Below are 21,826 nucleotides of genomic sequence, written 5' to 3'. Positions count from 1 at the left end.
TTGTTGTCTAGGTGAGTCCGAGAGAGAGATGCCTTTTGCAATCAACACTAGGCTCTGATCGCCTGCTGAGTGACACCCTGCAGCAACTTACCGTGCTGTACCCAGCCCAGCGCTCTCACATGACTACTGGGGAGGTCTCGCTCTCTCTCCCTCTTCCCCTCCCTCCCCGGAGGCTCCATGTCAATTTTCATCAGCTAACGTAAATATCAGATGATGACCATGTTACAGCCCAGACAACAGACAAGATAACGAGACGTGTTTAATGATGGAAAGCCTTATTTGGCATCTATGGACCAAGGTCTCACAACGCATGTTTTTCCAGGCTAGCATCTCAAACAACATGGCCGGTACTGACCAATAAACATTAAAGTGGGTGTGGGGTGGCACATAAATGCATATAAATCAGACGTGGTTATTCGCATTGAAACAAAACGTGATACACATTTACCCAACACTGTCAAGACTCAACATATGCAAGAACAATCTGATCCACCATATATTTATATCTCTTGATCTGTTTGACAAAGTAATGGAATTTGGCACACATGCTCAGCGATGTGAGTCTAGCTAACCTGTAGAGTTTGGTTCTGTTTGGCCTCATGGCGGTGCTGTTGGCTTATAACGGCCATGTTGTTTGAACTAGAGACTTGCCATTGCACATGGTGATCTCAGGCTTGTGTGCAGCTGCTCGGCCATGGAAACCCATTTCATGAAGCTCCCGACGAACAGTTATTGTGCTGACATTGCTTCCAGAGGCAGTTTGGAACTCGGTAGTGAGTGTAGCAACTGAGGACAGACGATTTTTACACGCTATGCGCTTCAGCACTCGGCGGTCCCGTTCTGTGAGCTTGTGTGGCCTACCACTTCGCGGCTGAGCTGTTGTTGCTCCTAGACGTTTCCACTTCACAATAACAGCAGGGCATAAATTTGACAAACTGACTTGTTGGAAAGGTGGCATCCTATGACGGTGCCACATTGAAAGTCACTGAGCTCTTCAGTAAGGCCATCCTACTGCCAATGTTTGTCTATGGAGATTGCAAGGCTGTGTGCTCAATTTTATACATCTGTCAGCAATGGTTGTGGCTGAAATAGCCGAATCCACTAATTTGAAAGGGTGTCCACATTATACAGTTGAAGTCGGAAGTTTACATACATCTTAGCCAAATACAGTGAGGGAAAAAAGTATTTGATCCCCTGCTGATTTTGTACGTTTACCCAATGACAAAGATATTATCAGTCTACAATTTTAATGGTAGGTTTATTTGAACAATGAGAGACAGAATAACAACAAAAAAATCCAGAAAAACGCATGTCAAAAATGTTATAAATTGATTTGCATTTTAATGAGGGAAATAAGTACTTGACCCCCTCTCAATCAGAAAGATTTCTGGCTCCCAGGTGTCTTTTATACAGGTAACGAGCTGAGATTAGGAGAACACTCTTAAAGGGAGTGCTCCTAATCTCAGTTTGTTACCTGTATAAAAGACACCTGTCCACAGAAGCAATCAATCAATCAGATTCCAAACTCTCCACCATGGCCAAGACCAAAGAGCTCTCCAAGGATGTCAGGGACAAGATTGTAGACCTACACAAGGCTGGAATGGGCTACAAGACCATTTCCAAGCAGCTTGGTGAGAAGGTGACAACAGTTGGTGCAATTATTCGCAAATGGAAGAAACACAAAATAACTGTCAATCTCCATCGGCCTGGGGCTCCATGCAAGATCTCACCTCGTGGAGTTGCAATGATCATGAGAACGGTGAGGAATCAGCCCATAACTACACGGGAGGATCTTGTCAATGATCCCAAGGCAGCTGGGACCATGGTCACCAAGAAAACAATTGGTAACACACCACGCCGTGAAGGACTGAAATCCTGCAGTGCCCGCAAGGTCCCCCTGCTCAAGAAAGCACATATACATGCCCGTCTGAAATTTGCCAATGAACATCTGAATGATTCAGAGGAGAACTGGGTGAAAGTGTTGTGGTCAGATGAGACCAAAATGTAGCTCTTTGGCATCAACTCAACTCGCCGTGTTTGGAGGAGGAGGAATGCTGCCTATGACCACAAGAATACCATCCCCACCATCAAACATGGAGGTGGAAACATTATGCTTTGGGGGTGTTTTTCTGCTAAGGGGACAGGACAACTTCACTGCATCAAAGGGACGATGGATGGGGCCATGTACCGTCAAATCTTGGGTGAGAACCTCCTTCCCTCAGCCAGGGCATTGAAAATGGGTCGTGGATGGGTATTCCAGCATGACAATGACCCAAAACACATGGCCAAGGCAACAAAGGAGTGGCTTAAGAAGAAGCACATTAACGTCCTGGAGTGGCCTAGCCAGTCTCCAGACCTTAATCCAATAGAAAATCTGTGGAGGGAGCTGAAGGTTCGAGTTGCCAAACGTCAGCCTCGAAACCTTAATGACTTGGAGAAGATCTGAAAAGAGGAGTGGGACAAAATTCCTCCTGAGATGTGTGCAAACCTGGTGGCCAACTACAAGAAACGTCTGACCACTGTGATTGCCAACAAGGGTTTTGCCACCAAGTACTAAGTCATGTTTTGCAGGGGGGTCAAATACTTATTTCCCTCATTAAATGCAAATCAATTTGTAACATTTTTGACATGCGTTTTTCTGGATTTTTTTGTTGTTATTCTGTCTCTCACTGTTTAAATAAACCTACCATTAAAATTATAGACTGATCATTTCTTTGTCAGTTGGCAAACGTACAAAATCAGCAGGGGATCAAATACTTCTTTCCCTCACTGTACATTTAAACTCAGTTTTTCACAATTCCTGACATTTAATCCTAGGAAAAAATCCCTGTCTTAGGTCAGTTAGGATCACCACTTTATTTTAAGAATGTGAAATGTTAGAATAATAGTAGAGTGATTTATTTCAGCTTTAATTTCTGTCATCACATTCCCAGTGGGTCAGAAGTTTACATACACTCAATTAGTATTTGGTAGCATTACCTTTAAATTGTTTAACTTGGGTCAAACGTTTCGGGTAGTCTTCCACAAGCTTCCCACAATAAGCTGGGTGAATTTTGGCCCATTCCTCCTGACAGAGCTGGTGTAACTGAGTCAGGTTTGTAGGCCTCCTTGCTCGCACACGCTTTTTCAGTTCTGCCCACAAATTTAATATAGGATTGAGGTCAGGGCTTTGTGATGGCCACTCCAATACCTTGACTTTGTTGTCCTTAAGCCATTTTGCCACAACTTTGGAAGACCCATTTGCCACCAAGTTTTAACTTCCTGACAGATGTCTTGAGAGCTTCAATATATCCCCATAATTTTCCTTCCTCATGATGCCATCTATTTTGTGAAGTGCACCAGTCCCTCCTGCAACAAAGCACCCCCACAGCATGATGCTGCCACCCCCGTGCTTCACGGTTGGAATGGTGTTCTTCGGCTTGCAAGCAACCCCCTTTTTCCTCCAAACATAACGATGGTCATTATGGCCAAACCGTTCTATTTTTGTTTCATCAGACCAGAGGACATTTCTCCAAAAAGAGAATGCCAAGAGTGTGCAATGCTGTCATCAAGGCAAAGGGTGGCTACTTTGTAGAATCTCAAATTTAAAATATATTTTTGGTTACTACGTGATTCCATATGTGTTATTTCATAGTTTTAATGTCTTCACTATTATTCTACCCTTGAATGAGTAGGTGTGTCCAAACATTTGACTGGTACTGTACATAGTGTAGCTCATCCAAGAGCGATGTGTCCAATTTGTCCTTATGGTGGTCCTGTTGGGCCAAAGCTTGAACCCCAGCATGGCTGCTTGCAGCTACAGTATATTTATATATTGATTGTAAGATTTGAGTGGAAGCTATTTACTATTCATAAGGTTGGAGGCTGAGAGACAGAGAGAGAGAGAGAGAGAGAGAGAGAGAGAGAGAGAGAGAGAGAGAGAGAGAGAGAGAGAGAGAGAGAGAGAGAGAGAGAGAGAGAGAGAGAGAGAGAGAGAGAGAGAGAGAGAGAGAGAGAGAGAGAGAGAGAGAGAGAGAGAGAGAGAGAGAGAGAGAGATGCATGCATGCATGCATGCTCTGGACAGGTTACCACATAGTTCTCTCATGTCTAAGGTTCTTTGGTTGAATTAATTATCCATCAATACATTCCTGGAAGTAGGAGCAAGATTCTAGGACTTGGGCAGTCTTTGAGTGTCATCTCCCCTTTGATTTTCATTCAAGTGTGTCAAATCTCAATCTATAGTCTTAATCTATGATATGCTACTAAAACCATTTGTTTTTAAGAGTTAGTTTTCTAATTAAATACTGTTTTATTTATTTATTGCCTGTGGACTACAGTCCTAAAAACTCTTAAAATATAATTTAATCCATTGGCCTTCCTAGCCTTCAGACTGGAGCAATGCTGCTGCAAACACACTTATTTTCGGGATAGGAAGAGATCTGGGTCACATGCTTGAATTATCTATTTGCAGGGTTGCATGCATCAATGCCAAGAAATTTCATTAAGGGAACATTGCCCAAGGAAAACGAGAGCCATCCGTAGGATGGAGCCAGAGGCCAAGGAGAGAGGGACGACAGAGAACAGAGGCAGCTCCTCTACGAGGGAGCAACGCTCCTCCTGCTCCAGCCTCAAGGTATGATCAGAACCACTAGGCCTCCCTCTGCCGCTCTCTGCCTCTCTTTGCCTCTGACTCTCTGACTTTCTCTGACTCGCTTAAGGGCTATTCAATCCGTATAACGGAAGTTCAGTGTTACAGCGCAATTAAAATTTAAAGACAATGTTCCCGCATTAGCGGAGACTGCATTCATGTCGGCGCAATCGGAAATTACCTTTACATTTTGTATCACACAATTGGAACCGCTTCGGCAATACAGATTGAATAGAGCCCTAACTCTCCTCTCCTCTCTTCCTCCTCCCTCCTCTCCACCTCTCCTCTGCATGCCTCCTCTCCTGTTAAGGTTAGCATTTAGTGGGGGGGCGGGGGTAAAGCTGATCCTATAGGGCAACTTCTACCTTGAAATTTCTCTAGGTATACTATACCTCTGTTGTGGCAGGAAGAGCAGCCATACTGAACTCTATATCACCTGACAAAATGATGTTCCAGCTCATTTGACCACATGTAAGTTAGTGAGACCATGTGTGGATGTTACATGTTTTTTCCTTTCCTGTTAGCTAACCATGTTGTTTAACGTCATTGGGCCTTAATAGTCTTTCATTCCGAGTTTAAGGACCAGACATTGATATGGGTTTAATATTTTTTTTGTTGAGGGAATTGAATGGCTGTGAGAAGGTTACAGGAGGGTAATGAGAACACGGGTGGACTCTGTAGAGTTTGGCTTGTAGACATCAGGCCATGGTAGTTAGGCTGATGTGGTGATGGCAATCCCCCAAAAGAGAACTCCAAATTAGTCTGACCCTGGAGAGGAAGTGAGTTGTTCTGGACTGCAGGTGCTGAATGGTTGGCAATATAGTTGAGGTAATACAGCGTATGGACGAGATGCCCACCTTAGACCCCAGGAGAGCAAGCAGAAGCGACTGTGGCAAGGGAAATAAACTCTTGAAGGAAGAAAACGTTGAGAGGAACCAGGCAAGCCTCTTTTGGCTGGTTGGGTAGAAGTCGGTGCGTGAGGTAGATGGTGTCCGTGAAAGAAGGCAGGGACTAGAAAACAGTGCTCGAGTTAATGCGGGTTCTGAGAGATGAGCATGTTGTGTGCTCTCCTGATGTTGATATCAGAGCGGATGTAGTAATGATAGGCTTGAGAGGACCAGCGTGCGAGGAGTTGTATGGTATGGTCTGGGATACTGTGTCAAGATGCCATGGATGCAGCTCCGATGTATCAGATGGGAATGGAACCATTCGTGAGGCGATGGAACCTAATTTGGTGATGAACAGTGGATCGGATGGAGAGGTATGTTGAGATTGTCTGAGCTGTTGGAAGTAGGTGAGTGGTTGGTAAGGGCTGAGGGTAGATGTTAGCCGGAACAGGTAGACTGTTGTGGTTCTGCCAAACTGATTGGTTTATTGTGTTGGATGGTGAAGGTATATTTGTAGAGGACGGTGATGTAAACTCAGAACGCCGCAGGAAGTGAAAAATGCCAAAAGAAACATAAATCCCAGCGTAGAGAGACGTAACCTAATCTCAGCATCTGGATGCAGGCAGACATGATGTCAATGGTGATTGGCTGGTGACAAGGGTGGGCGGAGGCCAGCATCTGAATACTTGAACAGAGAAAGTTGGTTCACATCTAGTAGAGGGTCTCCGCTGGTAAAACCAGGGGCCGAACCGCTGCAAGATCAGTTGGAACGTAACTGGCTGAGATGTGGGAGTTCATGGCTGGTAGGGATGGAAGGTGAGGCACTGCGTGGGTGGCAGTCATGGGACCAGCAGTGAAGAGAAGGCGACCGTAGAACTGTCAAGAGTGCCCCAGTATGTGCTGACATATCACTGCAGGAGCCTGGTGGCAGTGGCATTCGTAGATTGTTGCGCCACCAAAGTGAACGGCCAGATCCATAACAATGGAGTGGTAGTCATCCAACTCCTAGCGGTGAGTAGGGTGAGCATAGCAAATTATGTCTCTGTAGTACAAGAAGGCCAAGGAAGGGGCCAGGGGGACCTGAAGTGGGGAGAGGTCGAAAGAGAGTGGGTGAGCCGTTGCTGGAGCAGCGTTCACGGGGCTAGACGAACCTGAGGTGGGGAGAGGTCCTCACTTGCAGAGAGAGGGGGTGAGCCGCTGCCGCGGTCACGTGGCAAGCGGGACCTTGTAGAATCTTCTGGCGAAGTGAGGAAGCGACTGGATGCGAATTGAAGTGGAGGGTGATGGGTGGAGGAAGAGCCAGGTCTGCCGTCAACAGGGAATGGTGAGCCGGAGGGCAGGGCTGGGCTGCAGCCAACAGTGAAAACTGGAACTTCGAGGCAATCGGCTCACTGAACTGAGAGGTCACAGCTGTGAGGAATAGGGGCAAAGCCACAGCTGGAGGAGCAGGAGCAGCAGGCACATATAGCAGGCTGAGCAGTCGTCGCTGGCAGAGAAGGTGAGGCACTGCAAGGGTGGCGGTCACAGGACAAGTGGGACCAGAGGCGAAGATGGAGTTTGTCAATGGTGGAGAGGGAGGGTGTGTCACTGTGGGAGGAACAGTCATGCGTCGGCAGGGCCTGAGGTGGGGAGAGGTCGTCACTGGCAGAGAGAGGGGGTGAGCCACTGCTGTAGCAGTGGACAAGGGGCCAGCGGGACCTGAGAGGGGGAGAGCTACTAGTGGTTGTAGCCGGGAGGCCAGAGTGCCGGCAGTGAAGACTGGAACCGTGAGACAGTCAGTTCACTTATCTGGGACAGGGTCGCAGCTGGGAGGTCCAGGGGCCAAACCGCTGTGGTAGCGGTGGGCACATAACTGGCTGAGTAGGTGGGGATGTGAGGTCGTTGGTGGCAGAGAGCAGAGGGGAGGAGACGGTGTGTTGGTGGTACTGGGACCTGAGGTAAAGAGAGTGGTCGACACTGGTAGATAGAGGGTGAGCCAGTGAACTGAAACGGGGCAAGCAGGGGTGGGGGAGGGGAGCCGGAGGCTGTGAAGAAAGAGCAGGCAAGGTAGCCGGGAGGTCAGCGAGACATGAGGGAAACAGGTCAACACTGGCAGAGAAAGATGGTGAGCCGCTGCCAGATAGGCAGATATGGGGCCAGTGGAAACTGGGGTGGGATGAGTTGAAGGCTGTGGGGAGGCCAGCGCAGACATCCTGAAAACCAGTTGCACCGGTGACGGAGACAGAGCATCAGAGGAGGGGGGTAGAGGTAGCAGTATGCTGAGAGAGATAGGCCATCACTGGCAGAGAGGGTAGGTGAGCCACCAGGGCAGTGGTCACGGGTCCAGTGGGGCCGGAGAGAAAAGTAGTTGCAAGAGGCAAGGGAGCCGGGGGGGCCAGAGCAGCCGTTGGATGCAGGTAGTGCACTGCCGGCGTGGAGGAGACGGGGGCAGTGAGAGAGAACAAAGGGGGGTGTAGGGGAGAGGGATGTGTACCTGTGTCAGGTATTATAGAGAGGGGGGAAAGAGAATGCCAGCCTGCTGGGCCGTCGGGGGGAGCTGTAGCTGCAGGGACTTAGGCTGTGTCGGATGTCAAGTCGTAATCTGAGGCTGGGAGAGAAGCCAGGTCCGGAGTTGGTTTAGGCCTAGGTTGACTTTGAGGCCTGATCTGAGGCTTGGAAGCCAAGTTGGTGGTCTTGGGGATGTCATCATGGTGGCCCTCGGGTGCGTGGTGTCATCATGCGGTAGCAACATGGGTGGAGGTGGTTGTGGTCCCGGGATGATGGGCAGCCATAGTCAACCGACCAGAGAGAGGGAGAAGTAGTGTAGTGGGGGCACGAGGGAGAAAGCAACATAAGTCAGAACAATCATGGCTGGACGGACGCCATGCAATGACATGAAGATGGCATTTCTAGAGTGATAAGGCCGGTCTGCAGGATGATAGGATGTGGCCAATATGGTGAATTTGCAACAAAGTGTTGCAATATGATACTGTGTGGCCTGCCGTCACATGGACTGTGGGACAATGAAAAGTGCCAAGCAGCTTTTATCAATTACTCTTAACATGAATGGAAAAATGTATTGAATTGAAAACGAATTACTGTACCGGCGGGTTGAATAGCCGGGACTCGGAATCGATGGTTGTCGGCACGGCCTCACGGATCCAGCAAGGAGCAGGGCATGTGGCTGGGAGATGCGCTTGTATGTTCGGTGAAGCAGGGCAGTGGATATTTGGGAAATGTGCTCGGGAGAGCATGTTGGGAATGGGCTGTGGAGCTGGCCAGCTTGGCGCAGAGGAAATGTTGTGAAAGCAGGCAGCTTGCTGGTCCATGATCAAATCAAATTGTATATGTCACATGCGCCCAATACAACAGGTGTAGACCTTACCGTGAAATGCTTACTTATAAGCCCTTAACCAACAATGCAGTTTTAAGAAAATAGAGTTAAGAAAATATTTACTAAATAAACTAAAGTAAAATAAAAAAAAATAAAAAAGGAACACAATAAAATATCAATAATGAGGCTATAGGGGGTACTAGTACCGAGTCAATGTGTGGGGCTACAAGTTAGTCGAGGGAATTTGTACATGTATGTAGTGGTAAAGTGACTATGCATAGATAATAAACAGCGAGTAGCAGCAGTGTAAAAACCGAAACAAAGGGGGTGTCACTGTAAATAGTCCGGGTGGCAATTTGATTAATTGTTCCGTAGTCTTATGGCTTGGGAGTAGAAGCTGTTAAGGAGCTTTTTGGACTAGACTTGGCGCTCCGCTACCGCTTGCTGTGCGGTAGCAGAGAGAACAGTATGTGACTTGGGTGACTGGAGTCTTTGACAATTTTTTTGGGCCTTCCTCTGACACCGCCTAGTATATAGGTCCTGGATGGCAGGAAGCTTGGCCCCAGTGATGTACTGGGCTGGACGCACCACCCGCTGTAGCTCCTTACGGTCAGATGCCGAGCAGTTGCCATACCAGGCGGTGATGCAACCGGTCAGAATGCTCTCGATGGTGCAGCTGCAGAACTTTTTGAGGATGGATCTGGGGACCCATACCAAATATTTTCAGTCTCATGAGGGTCAAAAGGCGTTGTCGTGCCCTCTTCACTAATTTCTTGGTGTTTAGACCATGATAGTTTGTTGGTGATGTGGACACCAAGGAACTTGAAACTCTCGACCCGCTCCACTACAGCCTCGAGGGGCCCCCGTGTTGAGGATCAGCCTGTCAGATGTGTTGTTGCCTACCCTTACCACCTAGGGCTGGCCCGTCAGGAAGTCCAGGATCCAGTCCCAGGGTCCTTAGCTTAGTGATGAGCTTTGTGGGCACTATGGTGTTGAACGCTGAGTTGTAGTCAATGAACAGCATTCTCACATAGGTGTTCCTTTTGTCCGGGTGGGAAAGGGCAGTGTGGAGTGCGATTGAGATTGCGTCATCTGTGGATCTGTTGTGGCGGTATGCGAATTGGAGTGGGTCTAGGGTTTCCGGGATGATGGTGTTAATGTGAGCCATGACCAGCCTTTCAAAGCACTTCATGGCTACCGACGTGAGTGCTACGGCCGGTAGTCATTTAGGCAGGTTACCTTCACTTTCTTGGGCACAGGGACTAGGGTGGTCTGCTTGAAACATGTAGGTATTACAGACTCGGTCAGGGAGAGGTTGAAAATGTCTGTGAAGACACTTGCCAGTTGGTCCGCGCATGCTCTGAGTACACGTCCTAGTAATCCGTCTGGCCCCGTGGCCGTGTTGACCTGTTTAACGGTCTTCCTCACATCGGCTACGGAGAGTGTGATCACACAGTCATCCGGAACAGCTGGTGCATGCATGCTTCAGTGTTGCTTGCCTCGAAGCGAGCATAAAAGCCATTTAGCCCGTCTGGTAGGCTCGCGTCACTGGGCAGCTCGCGGCTGGGTTTCCCTTTGTAGTCCGTAATAGTTTGCAAGCCCTGCCACATCCGACGAGCGTCAGAGCCGGTGTAGTAGGATTCAATCTGAGTCCTGTATTGACGCTTTGCTTGTTTGATGGTTCGTCTGAGGGCATAGCGGGATTTCTTATAAACGGATTAGCGTCCCGCTCATTGAAAGTGGCAGCTCTAGCCTTTAGCTCGGTGTGGATGTTGTCTGTAATCCATGGCTTCTAGTTGGGATATGTACGTACGGTCACTGTGGGGACGACGTCGTCGATGCACTTATTGATGAAGCCGGTGACTGAGGTGGTATACTCCTCAATGCCATTGGATGAATTTATTCCAGTCTGTCCCAGCAAAACAGTCTTGTAGCATCCGCGTCATCTGACCACTTCCGTATTGAGCGAGTCACTGGTACTTCCTGCTTTAGTTTTTGCTTGTAAGCAGGAATAAGGAGGATAGAATTATGGTCAGATTTTCCAAATGGAGGGCGAGGGAGAGCTTTGTACGCGTCTCTGTGTGTGAAGTAATGGTGGTCTAGAGTTTTTTTTCCCCTCTGGTTGCACATGTGACATGCTGGTAGAAATGAGGTAAAACAGATTTAAGTTTGCCTGCATTAAAGACCCTGGCTACTAGGAGTGCCGCTTCTGGATGAGCATTTTCTTGTTTGCTTATGGCCTTATACAGCTCGTTGAGTGCGGTCTTAGTACCAGCATGAGTTTATTCTCCAGTGATTGCACGTTGGCCAATAGAACAGGTTACCCACTCGCCAACGAATTCTCACAAGGCACCCTGATCTCCGCGCCCTGTATTTCCTTATTTTCTTCACGCGAATGATGGGGATTTGGGCCTTGTCTGGGAGCAACATTATATCCTTTGTCAAATCAAATCAAATTGTATTTGTCACATGCGCAGAATACAACAGGTGTAGACCTTACTTACAAGCCCATAACCAACAATGTAATTTTAAGAAAGAATACCAAACAATTAAAATTAAAATAATAAAAAAAACACAAATAAAACATTCAATAAAATAAAAAATAATAAGTAACAAATAATTAAAGAGCAGCAGTAAAATAACAATAGCGAGGCTATATACAGGGGGTACCGGTACCAAGTCATTGTACGGGGGCACCGGACACATGAAATAAAAAATATTTGTCCAGTTTGAGGTGAGTATTCGCTGTTCTGATATCCAGAAGCTCTTTTCGGTTATAAGAGACGGTAGCATCAACATTATGTACAAAATAAGTTACAAACAATGCGAAAAAACACACAAAATAGCACAATTGGTTAGGAGCACGTAAAACGGCAGCCATCCCCTCTGGCACCATTCTTTCTAGGAGCCTGGAGAGGAACAAGGGATATAAAGAGCTTGAAAACGAAAGTAGAGTTTAGGGAACGAGACCTGATGGGAGCAGGTGCGAGATTCAACAAAAGATTAGAATTAACTTGCTTAGTGGAGAATTGGCTCAGCAGACCTTGACAAGGCTAATAACGCACCGTGTCATGCAATGCACCATGCAATGCTGAACACAAAGGAATGTTAGTTTGGTCAGGTTTAAGGAGGGTGGCAGTGGTGATTAAGGAGATTGAGGACAGGTGTGGAGGCTAATTAGCAATGAGTTGCAGCTGATGCTGTTGAGGAGCTGCATTTGCGGCAACTAGTTAAAGTGTTGCAACAGGCGTGGATGCTGATTGGCAGTTAGTAGCAGCTGGTGCTTGTTGAGCTAGTAGGGAGCTGGGAGCTGTGTTAAAGGCAACTAATTAAATGTTGCATTGAAGTCTGGTCCTCTCTCCTGAATTTTTGTTAATTCTTAACACCATTGAGAGACAGGTCTGTCTGCTCATGATTGTGGCTAACCATTTAATGTGGTAGAGTGGATGCACCTTGCTCTGGCTTCTGTATAAGAAACAGAGCTCTATCAATTAACTTCTTCAAAAGGTTTCCTTTAACATTCAATCGACATGAAATGTTCCTGACCCCTTTGAAAATGTTTACTATTGAAAATAGAAACAGAGCTCTATCCATTCACTTCTTCAAAGGGATTCCTTTAACATTCAATCGACATTAAATGTTCCTGACACCTTTCAAAATATTTCCTATTGAAAGTGTTTGCTATTTTGTGTTTGTTAAATAAGCACATTTTCTAAAACCATATACAGTGCCTTCAGAAAGTATTCAGACCCCTTGACTTTTTCCACATTTTGTTACGTTACAGCCTTATTCTAAAAATGATTAAATATTTTTTTTTTGGTTGCAATCTACACACAATACCCCATAATGACCAAGCGAAAACAGGTTTTTAGATTTTTTTGCTAATGTATTAAAAATAAAAAACAGAAAAACCTTATTTACATAAGTATTCAGACCCTTTGCTATGAGACTCAAAATGTAGCTCCGGTGCATCCTGTTTCCATTGATCATCCTTGAGATGTTTCTACAACTTGATTGGAGTCCACCTGTGATAAATTCAATTGATTGGACATGATTTGGAAAGGCACACACCTGTTTATATAAGGTCCCACAGTTGACAATGCATGTCAGAGCAAAAACCAAGCCATGAGGTCGAAGCAATTGTCCGTAGAGCTCCGAGACAGAATTGTGTTGAGGCACAGATCTGGAGCATTGAAGGTCCCCAAGAACACAGTGGCCTCCATCATTCTTAAATGGAAGAAGTTTGGAACCACGAAGACTATTCATAGAGCTTGCTTCCCGTGCAATCGGGGGAGAAGGGCATTGGTGAGGGAGGTGACCAAGAACTCGATGGTCACTCTAACAGAGCTCTAGAGTTCCTCTGTGGAGATGGGAGAACCTTGTAGAAGGACAACCATCTCTGCAGCACTCCACCAATCAGACCTTTATGGTAGAGTGGCCAGACGGAAGCCACTCCTCAGTAAAAGGCACATAACAGCCCTCTTGGAGTTTTCCAAAGGCACCTAAAGACTCTCAGACAATGAGAACAAGTTTCTCTGGTCTGATGAAACCAAGATTGAACTCTTTGGCCTGAATGCCAAGCGTCACGTCTGGAGGAAACCTGGCACCATCCCTACGGTGAAGCATGGTGGTGGTAGCATCATGCTGTGGGGATGTTTTTCAGCGGCAGGGACTGGGAGACTAGTCAGAATCGAAGGAAAGATGAACCAAGCAATGTACAGAGAGATCCTTGATGTAAATCTGCTCCAGAGCGCTCAGGACCTCAGACTGGGGTGAAGGTTCACCTTCCAACAGGATAACGACCCTAAGCACACAGCCAAGACAATGCAGGAGTAGCTTTGGGACAAGTCTCTGAATGAGTGGCCCAACCAGAACCTGGACTTGAACTCGATCGATCATCTCTGGAGAGACAAAAAAATGCTGGGTTGTTTGGTTGACCCAACTGCTGGGTTGCAGGCATTGGGTAACTTGGTTGGGTTATTTTCTTTCAAAACTGCTGGGTTATTGATGCTGGGTGCTGTGTTATTGCTGCTGTGTTATTGGGATATGACCCAGCGGGTCAGATCAGAAGACTGGAGGCATAGTTTAGTAGGGGCATAGTTCTTTTTAGCCACCCATTAGAGTAAATGTAAATCCTGTTAATCTGTTCTGTTGCATAGTTATCACATGTTAAGAACATTGAACATTGACATTTTTGTAGCTTCAATGACACTTACAGAAATGTAATAGTTCCTTAAAAGCCTATGTAAATCCCATTGTTGGGAGGCAATAAGGTGGCATACCTTATTATAATATGTAATAAATAATCTAAATATTATAGAAAAAAATTGCATTTGCAGTATATAAATTTAACATGATGAACAGGAATTACATTTACTCTCATAGGTGGCCAATAAGATCTAGCTGAAAGCCACGCCCCCTGAAAATAGCCTAAGGAGGATTACATTCAAAAGACCCAGCTGCTAGGTCAACCCAGCATGAGAGTAAAAAATACCCAACTGATGGTTAAATTAAACCATGTTCGGGTAATCCCGACAACATGGGATTACCCGAACCCAACATGTTGGGTTATTCACGCAACCCAACTGGCTGGGTCAAAATAACTCAACGTGTTCTCTCCATTATTTAACCAGCACTGGCTTACCAAATAACCCAAATTGGCTTGTTTTCAGCCCATCATTTCTTTAGTGTAAGGTCCTTGATGATCTTGGCCTTCCTGTGGCACCGGGTGCTGTAGATGTCCTGGAGGGCAGGCAGTGCTCCCCCGATGATGAGTTAGGCTGACTGCACTACCCTCTGGAGATCCCTGTGGTTGCGGGCGTTGCAGTTGTTGTACAAGGCAGTGATACAGCCGGATAGAATATGTAGAAGTTTGTGAGGGTCTTAGGGGCCAAGATGGATTTCTTCAGCCTCCTGAGGTTGAGGAGGTGCTGTTGCGCCTTCTTCACCACGTCGTCGGTGTGAATGGACCATTTCAGGTCCTCAGTGATGTGCACGCAGATGAACTTGAAGCTTTTGACCCTAAACACTGCAGCCCCGTTGATGTGGATGGGGGCGTGCTCTCTGCTGTCTCCTGTAGTCCAGGATCAGCTCCTTCATTTTGTTGACGTTGAGGGAGAGGTTATCTTCCTGGTACCACTCTGCCAGGCTCTCACCTCCTCCCAGTCTCGTCGTTGTTGGTAATCAGGCCTACCACTGTTATGTCATCAGCAAACTTGATGATTGAGTTGGAGAAGTGTGTGGCCACGTAGTCATGGTTGAACAGGGAGTACAGGAGGGGACTGAGCACACACTCCTGTGGTGCCCCCGTGTTGAGGATCATCGTGGCGGAGGGGTTGTTGCCTACATTCACCACCTGGGGTTGGCCTGTCAGGAAGTCTAGGACCCAGTTGCACAGGGAGGGGTTCAGACCCAGGGCCCTGAGCTTAGTGATGACCTTGGATGGCACTATGGTGTTGAAGGCTGAGCTGTAGTTGATGAACAGTATTCTTACATAGGTATTCCTCTTGTCCAGATGAGATTGCGTCATCTGAGGATCTGCTGCGGGGGTATGCAAATTGTAGAGGGTCTAGGATGTTGGGTAAGGTGGAAGTGATATGATCCTTAACTATCCTCTCAAAGCACTTCATGATGACCAAAGTGAGTGCTACGGGGCGATAGTCATTTAGTTGAGTTACCTTCGCTTTCTTGGGTACAGGAACAGTGGTGGAAACTTTGAAGCAAGTGGGGACAACAGACATAGGGAGAGATTGAATATTTACATTTTACAGAGCGACTTACAGTTAGAGAGTGCATATATTTTCATACTGGCCCCCCGTGGGAAACGAACCCACAACCCTGGCATTGCAAGCGCCATGCTCTACCAACTGAGCTACAGGGGACCGAATATGCCTGTAAATACTCCATCCAGCTGGTCTGCACATGTTCCGAAGACGCGGCTTGGGATGCCGTCTGGGCCGGCAGCCTTGCGAAAGTGAACATGCTTAAATGTCTTACTCACGTCGGCCATGGACATCGGGAGCACACAGTCCTCGTGAGTGGCGGGGGCTCACGTCGGCGGCTCTGTGTTGTTTTACTTAATGTGGGTGAAGAAGGTGCTTAGCTTGTCCGGGAGCGAGGTGTCAATGTCCGCGGCATGGTTGGGTTTCCCTTTATAATCCGTGTTTGTCAGGAGTCCCTGCCACATGCGTTTTGTGTCTGAACCGTTGAATTGCGACTCCTTTGTCCCTGTACTGTCATTTTGCCTCTTTGATTGCCTCACGAAAGTCATAGCTGGTCTGTTTGTACACGTCCATGTTCCGAGTCACCTTGCCGTGGTTAAAAGCGGTGGTTCACATCTGGTTTGGATAAGTTCTAATCGTCAAAGTAGGAACAACATCCTCTATGCACTTCCTGATGAACCCAGTCACCGAGTCAGTGTATACAGTGCCTTAAGAAAATATTCAAACTCCTTGACTTATTCCACATTTTGTTACAGCCTGAATTCAAAATGGATTAAATAGCTTTTTTTCTCTCACCCATCTGCACACAATACCCCATAATGACAGAGTGAAAACATGTTGAAATGTTTTTTATATAAAAAAATACACGTTTAATACAGTATCTAATTTACATAAGTATCCATACCCCTGAGTCAATACATGTTAGAATCAACTTTGGCAGTGATTACAGCTGTGAGTCTTTCTGGGTAAATCTCTAAGAGCTATGCACACCTGGATTGTACAATATTTTTACTTCATTTTTTTTTTTTATTCTTCAAGATCTGTCAAGTTGGTTATTGTCCTGCTGAAAGGTTACATTGTCTCCAGTGTCTGTTGGAAAGCAAACTGAACCAGGTTTTCCTCTAGGATTTTGCCTGTGCTTAGCTTTATTCCGTTTATTTTTATCCAAAAAACTCCCTAGTCCTTGCCGATGACAAGCATACCCATAACATGATGCAGCCACCACCATGCTTGAAAATATGAAGAGTGGTACTCAATGATGTGTTGTGTTGGATTTGCCCCAAACATAAAGCTTTGTATTCAAGACATAAAGTTCATTTCTTTGCCACATTTTTTGCAGTTTTACTGTAGTGCCTTATTGCATGTTTTGGAATATTTTCATTCTGTACAGGCTTCCGACTTTTCACTCTGTCATTTCGGTTAGTATTGTGGAGTAACTACAATGTTGTTGAACCATCTTCACTTTTCTCCTATCACAGCCATTCAACTCTGTAACTGTTTTAAAGTCACCATTGGCTTCATGGTGAAATCCCTGAGTGGTTTCCTTCCTCTCCGGCAGCTAAGTTAGGAACGACTCCTGTATTTTTATAGTGACTGCACCATCCAAAGTGTAATTAATAACTTCACCATCCTCAAAGGGATATTCAATGTATTTTTTTTTACCCATCTACCAATAGGTGCCCATCTTTGCGAGGCATTGGAAAAACCTCCCTGGTCTGTTTAAAATTCACTACTCGACTGAGGGACCTTACAGATAATTGTATGTGTGGGGTACAGACATGAGGTAGTCATTCAACAATCATGTTCAGCACTATTATTGCACACCGAGTGAGTCCATGCAACTTATTATGTGACTTGTTGAGCTAATTTACTCCTGAATTTATTTAGGCTTGCCATAACAAAGGAGTTGAATACTTATTGACTCAAGACATTTCAGCTTTTCATTTTGTATCAATTTGGAAAAATGTCTAGAAACATAATTCTGCTTTGACATTATGGGGTGTAGTGTGTATGCCAGTGACACAAAATCTCAATGTAATCCATTTTAAATTCAGGTTGTAACACAACAAAATGTGGAACAAGTCAAGGGGTGTATATACTTTCTGAAGGCACTGTACGTCAATACTATTCCCAGAGGCGATCCGAAACATTTTCCAGTCTGCGGGATCAAAACAATCTTGAAGCATAGATCCCGATTTGTCAGACCAACGTTGAACAGTCCTTACCACGGGTGCTTCCTGCTTAGCAGGGAATGGAAACACTAGGATTTAGAATACCAGCTAACTGGCATTTTTGCATCATCGGTAGAGCGTTTGGGAATTCCTGAATTTATTGAGACCATGACCTCTGCGTACATTAATGAGCATACTTTGCAGGTGTCAAACCATATATGAAAACATGATACATATTTTGAAAGCTGAGAAACAGCCCTTTCAAATGATATGGTATGCCATAGCACCACATCAATAAAATGGTAATCAGTTAAGAAAAAACACAGGTGAAAATGTGTGTATAATAATGTATATAATAATATGCTAAATGGCATATTATTATTATTATACGCTTTTTCCCAAACAACTGCCATTTTGACAACTTCCTAATGAAGATAAAGAAAAACAGAGCACATTGAATCGTCCTTATTTTGTAAGGATTGATCATCTGAAATTGGAATAGTAATACATTTTTGCTGTGATATTATATTAAACACATATACAGTGCCGTTGGAAAGTATTCAGACCCCTTGACTTTTTCCACATTTTGTTATGCTACAGCTGTATTCTAAAAAAAATAAAAAATATTCCCTCATCAATCTACACAAAATACCCCATAATCACTAAGCAAAAACAGGTTTTTAGAAATATTTTCTAATTTATTACAAATAAGAAAACGGAAATAATACATTTACATAAGTATTCAGACCCTTTACTCAGTACTTTGTTGAAGCACTTTTGGTAGAGATTACAGCATCGAGTCTTCTTGGGTATGATGCTACAAGCTTGGCACACCTGTATTTGGGGAGTTTCTCCCATTCTTCTCTGCAGATCCTCTCAAGCTCTAACAGGTTGGATGGGGAGTGTTGCTGCACAGCTATTTTCGGGTCTCTCCAGAGATGTTCGATCGGGTCCAAGTCTAGGCTCTGGCTGGGCCACTCAAGGACATTCTTGGCTGTGTGCTAAGGATCGTTGTCCTGTTGGAAGGTGAACCTTCGACCTAGTCTGAGGTCCTGAGAGCTCTGGAGCAGGTTTTCATCAAAGATCTCTCTGTACTTTGCTCCATTCATCTTTCCCTCAATCCTGACTAGTCTCCCAGTCCCTGCCACTGAAAAACATCCCCACAGCATGATTCTGCCTCCACCATGCTTCACCGTAGGAATGGTGCCAGGTCTCTTCCAGACGTGGAACTTGGCATTCAGGCCAAAGAGTTCAATCTTGGTTTCATCAGACCAGAGAATCTTGTTTCTCATGGTCTGAGAGTCTTTAGGTGCCTTTTGGCAAACTCCAAGCGGGCTGTCGTGCCTTTTACTGAGGAGTGGCTTCTGTCTGGCCACTACCATAAAGGCCTGATTGGTGGAGTGCTGCAGAGATGGTTGTCCTTCTGGAAGGTTCTCCCATCTCCACAGAGGAACTAGAGCTCTGTCAGAGTGACCATAGGGTTCTTGGTCACCTCCCTGACCAAGGCCCTTCTCCCCCAATTGCTCAGTTTGGCCGGGCGGCCAGCTCTAGGAAGAGTCTTGGTGGTTCCAAACTTCTTCCATTTAAGAATGATGGAGACCACTGTGTTCTTGGGGACCTTCATTGCTGCAGAATTTTTTTGGTACCCTTCCCCAGATCTGTGCCTCGACACAATCCTGTTTCTTCTCTAAAAATAAAGCGACTAAATTACCACCTCATCGGGCGGGGGATTGCGCAATAAACCTTCAGGTATACGCTGTACCTCCCAGGAGTCATGTGTATCCCCTGTCGCAGGCGGAGACGGAGGCTATGGAGACATACGTCACCGAGTCCCTGCTCCAGGGGTACATACGTCCCTCCACTTCATCCGCCTCCTCTAGTTTCTTTTTTGTGAAGAAGAAAGACGGCGGTCTGTGCCCGTGCATTGACTATCGACCACTGAACAAGGAGACGATTAGATTTAGTTATCCTCTCCCCCTCATTCCGTCAGTGGTTGAGTCATTGCATGGAGCGCGCTTCTTCACTAAATTAGATCTCAGGAGTGCGTACAACCTGGTGCGTATCCGAGAGGGAGATGAGTGGAAGACAGCATTCAGCACAACCACGGGGCATTATGAATACCTGGTGATGCCCTATGGTTTGATGAATGCTCTCTCAGTCTTCCAGTCCTTTGTGAATGAGGTGTTTCGGGACATGCTTGGTCGCGGTGTAGTGGTCTACATCGATGACATCTTGGTGTATTCCGCTACGCGCGCCGAGCATGTGTCCCAGGTTCGCAAAGTACTGGCCCGACTGTTGGAAAATGACCTTTATGCTAAGGCTGAAAAGTGTGAGTTTTTCCAGCAGTCCGTCTCCTTCCTCGGATACCGCATTTCTACCACAGGTGTGGAGATGGAGGGCAACCGCATTGCAGCTGTGCGTAATTGGCCGACTACAACCACGGTAAAGGAGGTGCAGCGCTTCCTTGGCTTCGCCAACTATTATCGAAGGTTTATCCAGGGCTTTGGCAAGGTCGCAGCTCCCATTACATCTCTGTTGAAGGGTGGGCCATCCTGGCTCCGCTGGTCTGTTGAGGCTGACAGGGCCTTCAGTAACCTGAGGGAACTGTTCACCTCGGCCCCGGTACTGGCCCACCCCGATCCATCACTACCGTTCGTAATGGAGGTGGATGCGTCTGAGGTTGGGATGGGAGCAGTCCTGTCTCAACGCTCGGGCACGCCACACAAGCTCCACCCCTGTGCATTCTTCTCAAAGAAGCTCAGCCAGGCGGAGCAGAACCATGGGATTGGTGATTGAGAGCTTTTGGCTGTTGTCCGTGCTCTGACAGTGTGGAGACATTGGCTCGAGGGAGCGAAACACCCATTCCTCGTCTGGACGGACCACCGTAACCTGGAGTACATCCGGGCAGCGAGGAGGCTGAACCCTCGCCAGGCCAGGTAGGCCCTATTCTTCACCCAGTTTGATTTCACACTGTCATACATTCTGGGTACGAAGAACGTGAAGGCAGACACACTGTCCCGGCTGTATGATACAGAGGAGAGGCCCAGAGACAATACCCCCATACTGCCAGACTCCTGCATTGTGGCGCCGGTAGTATGGGCAATGGACGCGGATATAGCGCAGGCATTACGCACAGATCCATCTCCACCGCAGTGTCCAGCTGGGCTGCAGTACGTGCCTGCGCTTATCCGTGATCGTCTGATCTACTGGGCACGCACGTCACCCTCCTCTGATCACCCAGGTATTGGTCGTACAGTGCGCTGCCTGACCGAAAAGTACTGGTGGCCTACCTTGGCTAAGGACGTGAGGGTGTATGTTTCCTCCTGCTCAGTGTGCGCCCAGAGTAAGGCACCCAGGCACCTCCCTGCGGGTAAGTTAAAACCTTTACCAGTTCCACAACAACCATGGTCTCATTTGAGTGTTGATTTTTTAACTGATCTGCCTCTCTCTCAAGGGAACACCACCATCCTGGTCGTTGTGGACCGCTTTTCGAAGGCCTGCCGCCTCCTTCCTCTGCCCGGTCTCCCCACGGCTCTTCAAACTGCGGAGGCCCTGTTTACACACGTCTTCCGGCACTACGGGCTACCAGAGGATATAGTGTCTGACCGAGGTCCCCAGTTCACGTCAAAAGTCTGGAAGGCGTTCATGGAACGTCTGGGAGTCTCGGTCAGCCTGACCTCTGGGTTCCACCCTGAGAGTAATGGGCAGGTGGAACGGGTTAATCAGGATGTGGGTAGATTCCTGAGGTCTTATTGCCAGGACCGGCCGGGGGAGTGGTCGGTGTTCCTGCCATGGGCAGAATATGCCCAGAACTCTCTCCGCCACTCCTCTACGAACCTAACGCCATTTCAGTGTGTTTTAGGTTATCAACCGGTTTTGGCACCGTGGCACCAGAGCCAGACCGAAGCTCCTGCGGTGGATGACTGGTTTCGGCGCGCGGAGGAGATGTGGAACGCTGCTCATGTTCACCTCCAACGCGCTGTGCGTCGTCAGAAGGCCAACGCTGAATGTCACTGCAGTGAGGCCCCTGTCTTTGTACCGGGGGATCGTGTCTGGCTCTCGACCCGGAATCTGCCCCTCCGCCTGCCCTGCCGGAAGCTAAGCC

The 21,826-nt window shown here is 46.9% G+C and overlaps 1 protein-coding gene across 1 annotated transcript in view; it reads left to right on the top strand.

Annotated features, from left to right (window-relative positions):
• The window catches only part of LOC311129419 (solute carrier organic anion transporter family member 1C1-like), a 72,232-nt gene that overhangs the window by 9,025 nt on the left and 41,381 nt on the right, over positions 1 to 21,826 (top strand). Inside the window, exon 2 of the mRNA XM_084161704.1 lies at positions 4,452 to 4,613. Coding sequence (XP_084017830.1) covers positions 4,458 to 4,613 — 156 coding nt within the window. The 5' untranslated portion in view covers positions 4,452 to 4,457. The remainder of the gene's footprint in view (positions 1 to 4,451; positions 4,614 to 21,826) is intronic.

The sequence above is a fragment of the Coregonus lavaretus genome (genome assembly GCF_964263955.1).
Source record: "Coregonus lavaretus genome assembly, chromosome: 5".
In the NCBI taxonomy this organism is placed as follows: Eukaryota; Metazoa; Chordata; class Actinopteri; order Salmoniformes; family Salmonidae; genus Coregonus; species Coregonus lavaretus.
The sequence above is the reverse complement of the archived record's forward strand: the minus strand, read 5'-3'. Positions and strand labels throughout refer to the sequence as shown.